This window comes from Culex quinquefasciatus, chromosome 3 (assembly GCF_015732765.1).
Source record: "Culex quinquefasciatus strain JHB chromosome 3, VPISU_Cqui_1.0_pri_paternal, whole genome shotgun sequence".
Taxonomy (NCBI): Eukaryota; Metazoa; Arthropoda; class Insecta; order Diptera; family Culicidae; genus Culex; species Culex quinquefasciatus.
In genome coordinates this window covers 123,496,887-123,512,303 of record NC_051863.1, presented here as the reverse complement: position 1 = coordinate 123,512,303, position 15,417 = coordinate 123,496,887, and the positions used below count along the sequence as shown (strand labels likewise).

The 15,417-nt window shown below is 37.2% G+C and overlaps 1 protein-coding gene across 1 annotated transcript in view; it reads right to left on the bottom strand.

Moving 5' to 3' along the window:
* Positions 1 to 15,417, bottom strand: part of LOC6037616 — a 101,505-nt gene that overhangs the window by 55,959 nt on the left and 30,129 nt on the right. The window contains exon 2 of the mRNA XM_038263143.1: positions 7,977 to 8,169. Coding sequence (XP_038119071.1) covers positions 7,977 to 8,057 — 81 coding nt within the window. The 5' untranslated portion in view covers positions 8,058 to 8,169. The remainder of the gene's footprint in view (positions 1 to 7,976; positions 8,170 to 15,417) is intronic.

Sequence of the window (15,417 nt, the reverse complement as noted above, 5' to 3'; positions counted from 1 at the left end):
GCGGGGCGGATAGAGGCCAGATTCTTCAAATTGTTTTAAAGTTTTAGTTCAATTATTTTTATTTACTCAACCAACCGGCTGCTGTGGTGTGGTGTTGAACCACGCTAATTTATGGTGACTTCGAACATGCTGTTTTGACACACCGGGCTTACCCGAAAGTGGCTGGTCGCACCGACTCTAGTCGGTATGCTAAGACAACTTGGTCTAGAGTCAGAGAGAGAGCATAATTTATCACACGATGTCCCCCTTCGTCTAGAGGAGACCACGACGGTGTCGTTAATTGGTCCCCACGGATTGACTGATAGACTAATAGGCCTTGAAATATTGAGATAAATTTATTTTCATTTAAAGCAAACAGGTCCGTTGACGATCGTCGATTACGGTAATTCATACGAGTTGTAGTCAGATTTGTTGTTCCACGTCAACGAAAATGACTTCAAAAACGTTGAATTTGAAACATTTTGCTTAATTGCTGCTAAGACATACATTTCTGCAAAGCACAACGGCTACAATGTATTTTATATGCATATTGTCGCTTGAAAGACGCCAAACCTTGATCGTATTGACCATCGAATCCGTCATTCTTCCCTGTCAACGCTGTCCTCCGACAGACTACATGCACACGTGACATCCAAACCAAATGTGTGTAATTTTAAATCTGACATTGTGCTCCCCAAACCGAAAAAAAAACAATTTGGTCATCAGACCAGAGAGCACACATAATGCCAACTGTCAAAAATAAAACCAAACAAAAACTCACACACACACACAAAAGAGCCAAACCGTCAGTCAACTGTGAAGAAGTCAAAAAGTGCATCGCCCGCTGGCTTTTTTTGTTGTTGACTGGTTTGAAATATGAGATTTATGGATTTGTCTCGCGAGCGAAGTTTGCTACCGGATGAGGGAGGAGGAGGAACGGAAATCTGCAGTGTCCAAATTGTGAGTTTTGGGAGAGTATTTTAAGTGGAATGCAACGTGAGTATTTGAGATGTGTGGTGGCGCGTGGCTAGCTGTCATGGAGATAATTTTTTTTAATTTTAAGATTTTGTTTCTTAAGATTTTAAATAGTTTTATTTAAACCAATTTGTAGAGGTTTGCTCACTATTTTAGCATTTATCGCTTACAAAATAAAAAAATAGACATTGATAGGATTTCAACTAATATTTTAAAATGAATTGAAAACGTAAAATTGACCATCATGAAGGTTGCTTTCAATGTTACATTTGAAAATTGCAATTCAATGTTTGTTTAACTATGTTTATTAACTGTTGATAATAAGTTTATAAAATTCAGATTAAGTAAATTTAAAGGTTCATGTTGATCAAAATAAATTTAAATTTGATTTTTTCATAAAAAAAAATCATTTTTGTTGCCACCAAATCCAGTTTTGTTTCATGATGAATCAATGGATTGATTTTTCCAAATGTACTTGTTCTACTGGAAATGGCTATAAATCCAAAGATATTATTGAGTTCAGTTTCAATAACACTCACAACGGGTATCTTAAAAACTAATTTCAACTGTACTTGGTGAAAAAATTCCGAAGGATTCCATTCGTCCAGTCTTTTATTCCATTTGAACAAATTTTGTCTGCTGTGTGCTATCTTGTGACATAGACCATTTTGATGATAATGATGATGATAATGATGACGTTTTGCTATACTTAACCAACGCTACAAGATCCTTTTACCCGATTTTGAGAACTCGCTTCCGTTTCCCGGACATAGCAATACACACTTGTGACATAGACCAACTTACCATCAAAATGATCGTGCACACTTGTGACACGTTGTACATGTTGTTGGTAAAATGTGGAAAAAAAATCTTGTTTTTCACAAATTTATGTTACACACTTTCTAAAGGCAATGCAATCTTTTTTTTTTAAATATATTGATTGAGTTGGTTTAACTATTGATTTTAGCTTATTTTTCTATGGGTTTGTATGAGAATTCTGTGCACACTTGTTACACGTAGTACAACTTAACTTTCGAAACACACTTGTGACACGTGCTTTTCAGATTTTTGTTCACATAATTTACTTTATCTTATAACTTGTGTAACCAAATTAGTTGAACCTTTGGAGCGTTTGTTAAGCGATAGTATACGAACCGATTGCTTTAATTAGTATGGCTCTACCATTCATAGTTTTGAAAATATTTATCATCAAACTTTAAAAATCGATTTTCTCGAAAAGTACTAAATGGTCGTTGTCAAAAGATAGCACACAATAGACGATTTCACGGATTGAAATTCTGTAAGCTAATTTGGTAACTCTGTGTTGTTGAAATTGAAAAAGTGGGCAAACATGGGCACTAATTTTAAAAACGTTACTTAATCCACCCTTAGGTGGTTTGTGCCTTCCTCACATTCGAAAGGTCATTTGATTACCTATCCAAAGATAAGTCGCATGATATATTTGGACAACGTTTTCATCAAAATATCTGAGATCCGGCCTCCAAAAAATGTATAAATAACACTTAAGTGCTAATAACTTTTGATAGGATTGTCAGATCTTCAATGTATTGGTTGCGTTGGAGAGGTCTTTTGATTATCTGTTCAACGACAAAGTACATGGATAACACTTAAGTGCTAATAACTTTTGATAGGGTTGTCAGATTTTCAATGTATTGGTCGCGTTGGGAAGGAGCGAGTTGTGGCGCTATAACCACGGCAAATAGTGTCCAGGGCATTCGTGGAAATACAATGTCCCATCCCAGAGGGTCCCGGAGTACCAAACCTTCTTAGCACGGTACTCCCAACGAATACAACCAAAATCTCGGAGCGTCCACGCTTCTTCCTCCCCTGTCGATTCAGAATTGTGTTGTTGTTCGAACACTCAGTGCTCAAACTCAACCCAATTACGAGTCATCTCTGCGATACGGCTTTACGCAGTAGGCCTGGCCACTTTAACGCTTGTGTTGTTTCAATGCATTCCGATGGAATGGCGCACTACAAATGTTAATAAATGACAAGAAGAGTGCTAGGCGTCATCTAACCTAAGGCACTCTCCAGGATCCCTTCGAAAGATTGGCTGCGCTAGGGTCTGATTAGATTAGATTAGATTAGTATTGGTCGCGTTGGGAAGGTCTTTTAAATACCTTTCTAAAAATGTATAACATGCCAGGTTTTCTTACCAAAACCACCCTTTTTACAATCTTCCGGACTTTTGTTAAAATTGTTTTTTTTAGCATAACTTTTAAAGTACTTAACTAAACCGCATAATTTTTAATAGCGACTTATGAGACCTCAAGACGGATCGAATGACGCCAAAACGGACAAAATCGGTTTAGCCAATTTCAAGATAATCGAGTGACAATTTTTTGATCAATATCCCACCACACACACAGACATTTGCTCAGAATTTGATTCTGAGTCGATAGGTATACATGAAGGTGGGTCTAGGAGGTCTAATTGCGAAGTTCATTTTTTGAGTGATTTTATAGCCTTTCCTCAGTAAGGTGAGGAAGGCAAAAACGAGTAACTGCGACTATTTAAAAATGGTTACCTAAAAATGGCTATAACTTGAAACGGTGCACTTTATCAAAGTTTCACTACAGTACTTTTTGTTTGCAAATTCGATTTTACATAACAAACGTTACTTAATCCACCCTTAGGTGGGTGGCGCCTTCCTCGTATTTAATGGGTGCTATCCAAAATGCTAAAAGTGCGTAAATAACACTTAAGTGCTTATAAATTTTGATAGGGTTGTCAGATCTTCAAGTTTTGGACGCATTGAAAAGCTCTTTTGGATACCTATCCAATGATAGGTCGCATGAGAGATCCGGACAACGTTTTCATCAACATATCTGAGATCAAGCCTCCAAAAAGCGTATAAATAACACTTAAGTGCTTATAACTTTTGATAGATTTGTCAGATCTTCAATGTCTTGGACGCGTTGAAAAGCTCTTTTAAATTCCTTTCTGAAAATGTATAGCATGACGGGTTTTCTTACAAAAACCACCCTTTTAACTTTTGTCAAAATCGTTTTATTAGCATAACTTTTGGAGTACTTAACTATACTACATAATTTTTAATAGCGACTAATGGGACCCCAAGATGGATCGAATGACGACAAAACGGACAAAATCGGTTCAGCCAATGTCGAGATAATCGAGTGACATTTTTTTGATCAACATCCCACCACACACACAGACATTTGCTCAGAATTTGATTCTGAGTCGATAGGTATACATGAAGGTGGGTCTAGGAGGTCTAATTGAGAAGTTCATTTTTCGAGTAATTTTATAGCCTTTCCTCAGTAACGTGAGGAAGGCAAAAAACGAAGTTGAATAATTTTTTAGACTTATATTTCGATTTTTGAAAAATTCATAACTCGGTCAAAGATTTTTTGCACATTCTGGGAACATCTGAAAAGTTGGCATTTGATGTTTCCTTAAACATATCAGAAAAAAATCAATATAGTATTTTTGAGAAAATCAAGTTTTAGTGACAAAAAGTTAAATGAAGTTCTAGTGTAATCTTTATCCATACCTACAACTTTGCCGAAGACACCAAATCGATCAAATTCCTTCAAATGATACAGATTTTTGTATATTCATATATCATTTTTGCACAAAATTTGCATGGAAAATCATATGGACAAACTAATGATGCAAATGGCTTCTTTGGGCTTACCGAAGGCACCAAAAACGTTTCAGCCGGATTAAAATATACAAAGTTAAAATTAAAAAAAAGACCGATTTTTTAGAGAAGTGCTCATCTCTGAAATAATTTTCTAATCATAATAAAATCAATAAAATCGATTGATAAATATTAAGGATAGCTTTCTCGTTTTAATGTTGTTTTACAAAAAAGAAACAATTGATGTTGGCATGCCAAAGTTACCAAATAAATATGAAAATTACAGAACAAAGGTTTTAGAATATTTGTGGATTTGGCATACCTATTTTTGGATATGAGGAAAGGCTCCTATAAAGCTTGAGTCAAATGAAAAAATCAAACCTATTTCCGGTTTCTGGGATAATTTATTCTCTTATAAATTAAATATAAATTATGATAATCAATTTAATTACCTAAAATAACTATGATTACCTCTGAAGTATAATGAATTTGGTTAATTACCAAAATACCAGCCGAAAATTGAGGCAATCCATTACATTCTATTCCGGCCGATACCGGCCTTTTTTATCAACTTTAAGAACATCTGATGTCCAACATGGCATATTTCTTCCAAGAATCAACGTCAATTTCTCATCATTTTTCGCCGAACTGACATGCGGAATTCAACAGAAGAATTCACTTCATTAGCTTTCTTCCAACTCAAACAACTTGTGATTAAGTTTACCAACGTCATTAGACATTAGAGGGTCGTCTATAAATTACGAAACTTTGTATATTTGCTTTAAAATGCGCTGGAAGTCACCTAAACAATTTCATTTTGTACTACGTAGTACACAGTCAACCCCCAAGTCATAGAATGCATCTCTTTCATTCAGTTCCCTCTCGATCGGCTGCAAACCTGGAACTGATTTGCTCAATTTATGCGCATCAAACCGCGTCGTCGCAACGTCGTCGTCGTTCCTCAGTCCTTTTCTGCGTGTGATCACAAGAACATTGAAAAGGGTCATCCATGGTTAGGATGGGGGAAGAAGGTGATGACGGGGAAAGTCGTGCCCATAGATATGTTATGCGCGAGTTGCAATTTAATGACTGTGGCGGCGGCTCAGCGATGATCACATTCGCGTGAGCCGCATATGTTCGATGGTTCGGCTTCGGAGTCTCGTGCATAATAATTAAAAGTTCATCAACTTGGGAGGATAGAGAGCCTGAACCTGTAGTTTAAAAGGTGGAATGTAGAAATGGGCACCAGCGTGATGGAAAAAAAGATAGATTCCTTTGAAGTGTCATGGATTCGAAGACTGGGAATGGGATTGGGAAAGTGATGGCAATTGGTTTTAGAGATTTCTGTGGAAATTCGTTACATTCTGGAACTTTGGCTTAAATGCAAATCATATGGCGGGAAGTTCACCAACTGACACGAAATCGGAAAAAGCTGTCCATCCTCATCTAGATTTGCATGAACCATTGTTTAAAAGGTCCTTGATCACGAATCCGAGGTACATTTTTCGATAGGGTAGAGTAGTCATCAATGAGACACGGGAACAATGATAAAATGGCTCTCACAAGTCGTAGTTTCAACCAATCAGGCTCATATTTGGGGGAAAGGTGTATCTACTGGATACACGTCTGCTATAATAGTGGCTTTGGTTATGGACGCTCCCTTGAAAAGTTAATCATAAATGTTTGATTCTGGGGTGTAAAAGTAAATTATGGACAAAAAATACTTTTTCGCTCGTAGGCTGTCATTTACACCAAAACTAATATTTTTCAAATTTCTTTCGACATTCCATAGGTATTGAGTTGGGCTACAATGTCCTTTCATTAGGTTTGACCTAAATTTAGAATATACCCAGAATCCAGGGCTGTCTCATTGTTCCCCACTCTTTTTTGCCCATGGGTAACAATGAGACACTTTGATTTTTCTTCATTAAGCATTTCAAAATCCATGTAAATCTTTCAAAACATGAATTGAAAGTGATTTTTGGGATATTTATAAAGTTTTCACTTCATTTAACCACACATACAAAGTTATTTGGTATAAATATATAGATTTTACAAAATTTAAATACTTTTTAGTATAACTTTTGTCAATTAAAGTTTCATGTTGACAAAATTGCTCTAAAATGTTCAAGGCAAGTCACCTGTAATGGAACAATACAAAAATATGATGTTTTTCTAGAAAAGTATTGATTTTCGTAGAGTGTCTCATTGTTCCCCAGCTGTCTCATTGTTCCTGCCAAGTGCGTCTACAATGAGACAGTTGAATAAATCTGGTAGATGTCGGATCGATCTCATATTTTGGTCAATGTTAGAACACACTAAAAGAAAGAAAATGCAATAAAAAGCTCATCAAAACATGCTGATGAAAAAATTAGAAAAATTGTTGAAAGTTGAAAACCAAAAGTGTCTCATTGATGACTACCCTACCCTATCCCACGACGGTGTGAAATTAGGTCCCCGTGAAAATAGCAGATTTTGAGCGTGAAAAATCATTAAGCTTAGAAATAATGTTCAAAATCGAGAAGGTAAAAATTAGTACAAACGGTCAAAATGTGTCCAAAAATGTTAATCAAGTGCCGCCAAATCATTACTTATACTAAACACACTATTCTTCAAAGTTCCTCAACTTCATTCACGGTGTCAAGCCAACCAATTCATTCACTCTTTTATAGCCTCTCAAGCTCTTGAAATCCTTATGAATGGCGGCTGCGACGGCGCTCCAAGCGCGCCCATTATCATTTTCACGTCACATCATCCCTTCCCGGCAAAACCTGGGACGTTAAATTGCAGCCATAAAATGCAGCTTTGCAGACTCTCTTCAAAGCAACTTCAAGAGACGGGAGGAGGTCAGAAATTCCATTCAGGCGTTTCTTCAGGACCTCAAGGGTCAAGGGTTTAATCCGTGCTTTGCGCAGTCCTTCAACCGCTCGAGAGCTGCCTCGGGATTATGACAGATTGATGAGCTGGTACTTTCTTTTTCGTGATGTCCACGGTGCGGATTTAGTGGGGCACTTGAAGCTCGGAGGTGTTTGGGTGAAGATATTGAGGCGGTTTATTGTCGTGATGAATGAAGTTGTAGCGGGGATTGGGCTAAACCATCATTTATAATACGAGCTTTCCGAGGTATCACGCTGCACTTGGTTATAAATCTTCAATGAGGAAATATAACTTTAATGGGTTATCCAAGCGGTGTGCACTATCAGCTTTTGGACAACTTGAGCTAGTTTGGTGTGTTATCTCCGAGTGTACTCTCCGTTATCAGGGACTCCCGAAACGAATTAGTCCACTATTTGCACTACCTCTTTGTAGTTCCCACCTTGTGTTTGCTAACCATGGTTGTGCAATTACAACCCAATTATTTACTCTAATCTAAGTTCTCCAACTCCAAACTCACCGTCAAGCCTGGCAGCCATCCCAGCAGTACCACGAAGATCTGCGCTGCTGTCAGAACTTTCCGCACGGCAGTTCGGCTCATTTTCCGTGGTGCTCGGTCAGCGATCCGGGGTCACTAAACTCTGTGCACTAACTGCTCTCCTCATTGGGTCTCATTACTGGAGTCCCAGCGTGTCCTTGAAGACGGTGCCTCCCTGCAAAAAAGTGACAACAAGAATGAAAAGTAACCAATTAGTTCAAATCGTCCAGCTGCGATTTAGCGTAATTATCTGCGCAAACGAAGCAGAACCTCATTCAACTAAATTACACCGTTCCACCAAAGCTAGATCTAATCAGTCATAGTAGGCCGTCAAACGAATCGCATCGCTCAGATCTGGAGAAGTTTGTCAGCTGACGACGTGAACGACGACGCACTCCACTAGTAGTATGTTGAACACGTGTTTGAGCGGGGTGTTAACACTGACGACGACTTCAAAAAGCGGTGAACGTTTAGCAAGTGACGTGTGAAGTTCACTTTGATCCGTGAACGGAGTTATGTGCATGGTACGAGATACAGGCAGGGATCGGGTTTTGGTTCTTGAGACAGTCAAGATGATGTATGGGGAGGTTGTCTTCATGAGATGCAGAGATTCATGTTGGCAATGGAGTTTGTTTTTTTAAGAATGCTTCTAAATAAAAATATAAGTATGAAATTTATGAAAAAAAACCTCTAAATTTAGGAACCACTTCATAAACTGATTTAATTTGCCGGAACCAGTGGTGTAGTGGTGAGCGTGATTGTCTCTCATCCCGGTCGGACTAGGTTCGATCCCACAAGGTCCCGGTGGCATTTTTTTCGAGACGAGATTTATCTGATCACACCTTCCAGGCTATGTGTAGGAATCGACTCCCTGGGTCCTGTCTCGGTCGTTGCTAGGCAGTTGGACTCACAATCCAAAGGTCTTCAATTCGAATCCCGGGTGGATGCAAAGCTGTAGAGCGAATATATTTATTTGATTTGATGTTCAATGTGTTCATTTGTTTGGATCAATATAAGTTTGCATTGAAAAAAATCATGAAATATTTTAAAGTGATTCCAACCGGAATCTTGCAAGGTCTCGTCGCTCGATTGTATGTCTGTTTTGACAGCTCAATTGGAACCCGGGGCTTACATTTTACCTCTCCATATAGACTTTCAACTGCAATCGACAGAATTGAATTCAATGCCTCAAAACATTTTTTTAATGTTCAGAAGATTGTAAAAGGCTGTTTTTGTAAAAACAACCGTCATGTCTTATAATGCAAAAGTTATATTTTAACGGTGCACATCAACCAGAGCTCTTACACCTAGATTTTTATTAAAGACTTTTTAGTATCTTCACAACTACGGGAACTATCGATATATTTTTTCATTCATCTCCTAATGTACTATCTACTAAATAATTTACAACAAAGTTTGACTAATTTTACATTTTATTTTAGGTCCGTTATTTGGTCAATTTTGGAATAAGAAAACAACTTTCTTGGTTGCAGTGCACCCATAAACACCATTGCAGCGCACCAAAAAGATTGAATACCTGACAATCTATCAAAGGTTACGAGCACTTTGATGTTATTGTACACTTTTCTTAAGGCTCTGATAGGCATCATTCCCTGTCGGCCATTTGGCGGCCATGTTTGTTTTAGAAAGATCGAGCCACGCAGCCCAGTGGTAACGCTTTCGCCTCGTAAGCGGTAGATCGGAGTTCAAAACCCGGCTCGGACCAACACAACTGCTGATCTTTTCCCTTCTGGATTAGATTGCTTAGTAAAGGGAAGGTAGTGTATCGTCACAAACTGGACCTTATCAATACACCTTAGGAAGACAACCTATAGACAATTAAAAATCAATCAGATAAATTTAACCTTCAAGTGGACAATGCAAACTACTTCTTTTTTTATTAACCAGGAATCAATTAATGTCATTGCTGTTAATTGTGACTGCAACAATCAAACAATGTAAAATCAATCATCCGTGTGAGATTTCCTCCCCTTTAGCAAAATATGCGCTTTTTCTACACAATGTATCCGTCACTTCACAGCATGTTGTGACATTTGACAAGCTGTACGAGACCACACCGACGACTGGCTGTCGACCGACAGAACTCATTAAATAATCACCCAGTTGAGACTCAGTCAGAGTACTTAACTGAAAATGACCCGGCTGCCTCACCTTTCCTCAACTAGTAGATGCAACCTCCTCTACAGTCGTCACAATCATTTTCAATTGAGATTCGCTGATGGCGTTTCGTGATACGCGATATGACAGGCTACGGTTTCGACTCACTTCTCGACGTCGTCCTGAAGCGTATGATCATTCGTGCAGCCCCCCCGTTGAGTCCACCAGTTTGTAGCAAGTAGCAATTAGCAGCCTATAGAATTGATTGTTCATGGTACGGTATCGGAACGCTATCAGGTGTTGAAGTTGCCACCACCTCTATCGTCACGATCAGTACGAGTAGACAAGGCTGACCTTTGAGGAAGATTGATTTCAGTGCGTTCACTTGCGCGGTGTTTCGAACACATGTTCTGTAATTTCGCCAAAACGCATGTCCTCCCCACCTATTAAACTGGTCTAATTTTACTTTAAATTTTGCGCGGGTGCGAAATCCCCGAGGGTGCCAACTTCCAGCTCATCACTCCTCGTTTGGAGCGCGATGCAGTCTAATTATAGCCGCGGCAACGAGAAATAAATAGAACAGACGCAGTGTGTGGAATAACGCCAACCCCAAGAGAGAGGTTCAGTTAACGTCAAACAGCATATAAACTGTGGCGGTTTTTTTTGTGCTGTACCAGAAGGTGTAAAACTTGGGCGCTTCAAACAAACATAAAAACACATGTTGCGGAAAGAAAGAGTGTTCACGAATAAATGTTGAGAAAAGTATCTCATATATTTATCACTGAAACATTTGAAACGGCGAGATATTCTTCCGTAAATGCTTTTTGTGTACACGTTTCCTTATACAATTTTACATGCTTTTGCTCAAAAAGGTGATGTGCAAGCTTTTGCATGCGATTTAACACAAATTTTTTTTTACTGTGCAGGCGGGCGTCGATCTAAAACCTCGCTAAAAATTAATTTTTCAACCATTTTTTTATTTTTATAAAGCATTATTTAAGAAAATTCCAATGTGAAAATCGTGACTTGTTTTATGTGACTTTTCCAATGTATTTCAAAATCTAATTCTGTCTGAGGTCAACTTTGACTGTGTTTCTTACTTATATTTCCTCTATATTATATGAAAAAAGTGTGCAGTAATTTTTGTACTGTACCAGACTATGCCTCTAAGCATTTTTAATTTAAATGATAATGGTATTGTTGTATGAAATGATGAAAAAGTGATTGCAAAAACATAAAAAAAAACTAGATAGGCAAAAGGTAATAATAGGAACTGCTAGAGTAAGCCAAATATAATCAGAAACAAAGATTAACCCAACAAGATAAATGCAAATTAAAACACTAAACATGAAATAAAAAAATAAATAGTTTTTCGTAACACAAAAGTTGCTCAAAAATATTTTGGGCAGTAGAGAGTTAAAAAATCCTGCATAAGTCTCAATATCTCTGGACAAGGTTGCCATACTGTCAACGTTTCTGCTTATTGGAAAGTTTTTTCTAAATAATTTCTTTCAGCTGAGCAACTCTCTACGAAATCGGCTGATTTCGACCATTTTTTTTGTATTTTTTGATTTCACTTAAACTTTGTGGGGGCCTTCCCTATGACCAAATAAGCTATTTTGCGTCATTGGTTCACCCATACAAGTCTCCATACAATTTTGGCTGCTGTCCATACAAAAATGGTATGTAAATATTCAAACGACTGTAACTTTTGAGTGAATTTTATGATCAATTTGGTGTCTTCGGCAAAGTTGTAGGTATTGTTGAGGACTTATGAGCAAAAAATAGGTTCACGGAAAAAAAATGCAGATTTTTTAATCAACTTTTTTTTTACTAAAACTCAATTTCCCAAAATATGTATTTTTTGATTTTCGAGATTTTTTGATATGTTTTAAGGGACAACAAATCCGCAACTTTTGTGCCATAGAGAAACATGGTCAAAAAATCTGCCGCCGAGTTAAAAACAAGTTTGACATTATTTTTTAATGCAAAATTGAATTTGCAATCGAAAAGTACTTCACAGATTTTTTTGATAAAGGGCTCCGTTTTCAAGATATAGCCACCGAAAGTTAGATTTTAGCGAAATATTTGCAGTTTTTCAATTTTTAAAAATAGTGACCATAAGTGACCATTTCTAAAAATATTTTTTTTAAGAAGTTCAGAAAATTTGCTATAAAATTGTCTAAGAGACATTGAAGATTGGTCCTCGGGTTGCTGGGATAGAGCTGCTTTAAGAAAAAGAAACACAAAAATTGAAGTTTTCTAAATCTCACCAAAATAACCCACCATTTTCTAATGACGATATCTCATTAACTAATGGTCCGATTATCAATGTTAATACATGAAACATTTGTGAATTTTTCCGATCTTTTCAAAAAAAAAAATATTTTGAAAAAAATTAAATCAAGACTAAGAGAATTGCTCAGCAAGTGAAGTCCAAAAAACACTGTTGAATGAATTTATTTCAAAACTTTTGAAGACAAGAAAAAATATGAAAAATTAAACTTAATCGTTCACACTCCCCAAATGATAAACATATCTGTTCCAAAAAGATGCACAAACACACAAAGAGTTGGAAGGGTTAGCTGCTGCTGGCTGGTGGTTAGGCTTTAAATCAAAACAGTCGCACTCAAAAGTCCACGCACCATCACGCGGTGTTTATTTATGTGAATGTGCAATGTGCTCAGATTTATGGTCGAGTTTTTTTTTCATCTGCTTCTTTTTCGCTCTACTAGATTAGCTCTTTCTTCCGTAAGGATGGCTCTTTTTATCTTGGGCTTGTCGCGTTTGGTTTAGATGGGTTTGGGGTTAAAACAAACATAAATAATGTACATTTTTAGCGATTTTAGAAAAGTTACATAAGAACAATTTGAAATATGAAAAAAAAAAAATTTTTTTTTGAAGTATTTGATGTAAACTGTTAAATTCAAATTCGACCTAAAAATACATAACGACCTCCATATTCTCGGTCGCTTCAAATTCAGTAAAGGCTCCAGTTTGTCAAGGTATGATACACCCAAGGTTAAAGAACGAGGGGATAGTCCTCACGAAAAGAAACGTGAGGAAAGTGCTATTTTGGGAGAGTATAGTCCTCTCGCGTGTTCATTCGTTCATTGGAACAGTTCATCCTATTGAGTGGCTTATATGGACAAACGACCGCCACTTAGTCACCGAGCCATGGTGGCCCATACGCCAAAGGCACGGTTCAATATGCCGAAGGTGGTAGGTTCGAGTCTCGGTACCGCTACTTTTTTTTTTGATAGATGAACTGTTTTGAAGATGAGGCCATGAGTAAAGTACTCTCGGTAATTTCGGAATTAATCCTCTCAGTCCGCACACAGTACCATTTTACTACCGAATCGTGCTCTTTATCCTCTCGTATGCCGATGTCCAGTTCTGGGTGTAGATAACATTTTATTTGTGACAGTATCTATTAAATCTAAATTGTGTATTCCAGCAGGTGTCATAATAAGTTGTACATTCAATTAGTGTATTTTTTTTCCATTTCTTGTACTTTATAAGATTTAACAATTCAAACGACTCGCCTTATTTCAGAATCCACTAATTTGCCGTATAATACTCAAATCAATTTACTCTAATCGATACCACAAAACCCATTAATCGTTTCGCGAGAAACGTTTTTCCACCCATTTTAATAGCAGTTTTTAATGGCGCCTAGCGTTCTCTATTACAATCCCTTCTCTCGGTTGTTTGTTGATTTTTATGGTGAAATAGATCATTTTCGCGGAATTTTACGCCAATCTCGCTGGGCTCGTCGATTCCTACCTTGGGCAGTGGCAGAATCGTAATAAGTTTCGCCCAGCCAAGAAGGGAGACCTTATTAAGAGCGCGTTTTCTGTACACGACAACCATGTACGTGGAGATTGTTATTAAATGGTCGTATAATTATATGAATTATTAAAAGGTGGTACGTGGAGGGAGGGGAGGGGGGGGGGGTCAATATGATGAGGTTTGCATACTAGCACTTGAGGCTGACATTTGTGGTGCCAGAAGGCCACGTGAGTGCCACTACTAATTTGCGACCTTTGCGGGTGTTTAAAATTCTTGAAGTCCTTTTTTGGTGAAAAGCACTTGACGTGTTGAGACTAATGATGAGCCGTATTGATTGCTGGCCTGATTATGATCCTCAAATGGAAGTGTTGAACTATTGGATTGGTTTATAATTGCTTAATATATTGTCAAGGTACCTTTCAATCAGATGTTAACTTAAATTTAAAAAAAAAACAGTTGAAGATCAATAAAAATGCTCGTCCAATTGATTCACAAAAGCTAGAATAGTAAAACGATTTTCTTACAAACTGCTTCCGAATGGTTGCACCCATTATGCTCAGAACGCCTTCGCAGTTAAGCCGATGAACGGTCATTTATTAGTTTGATTTACCTTAGAAGGTGTTATTTCTATCCATTTCTTTCCTTTAAATGGCATACTGTTTATCGAAGCCACCTGGAAAGGAAAGACCAAAAAGAACTGGAAAAACTGTTTTGGAAGCCCACGCGCAAGCATCTTAGCTTTGGTCTTTACAAAGTTCAGAAGATATTGATACCTTGGACTAAGTATTTGGAAAGAAGGAATTAATTTTAACCATTGATATTAAAAAGTTTAAAGCTCTAAGAATCTTGCCTTAGCTTACTATAATTTTAACATAACTTCACCCAAAATCAACTTTTTACTTTACATTTATATAACTTGTTATTCCAAAATGTATTGATATCTTTTGGAAGTGTTCCCAGAATGCCCAAATGTCTAGGAACGTTGAAGTGAAAATATTTTTAAAATTACTCGGTACAAAGATCTTTGGATTCTATAACAAAACAATCTATCTAAGTCTTATCAAACTCTGTACTGTAAAAATATTTTCATTGAACTATGAAAAGCTGTAAACCTTTATGTAAATGATGCAATTAACAAATTATGTTTAAATATTTCAAAGATTTTTTAATTTTTGTTTAAGTCTTAGGACGTTTTGTTCTGATCTTGTTTCTGAGTTTTATTTCAATTTTCCACCTCCTTGATACATGCTCCCTACTCCTTTTTAACCAGTTCTACCACTTATCGAGTAAAGCATTCTGTTAACTTATGGCTGTCTTAAGTTTCGGCAGCCGTTTGTCCCCGTCACTAAAATATTTCTTTCATAACTTTTCCATATCGACTGTACAAAATGTTGCAGCCCACAACGGTGGGGAATGACTCAATCGGAATGGTCCGGAAACCAAAGTTATGCAAAAAAAAAGGTTAATTGTAGAAAGTTTGAAACAATAAATAAACCACCATCAAACTGTTGAA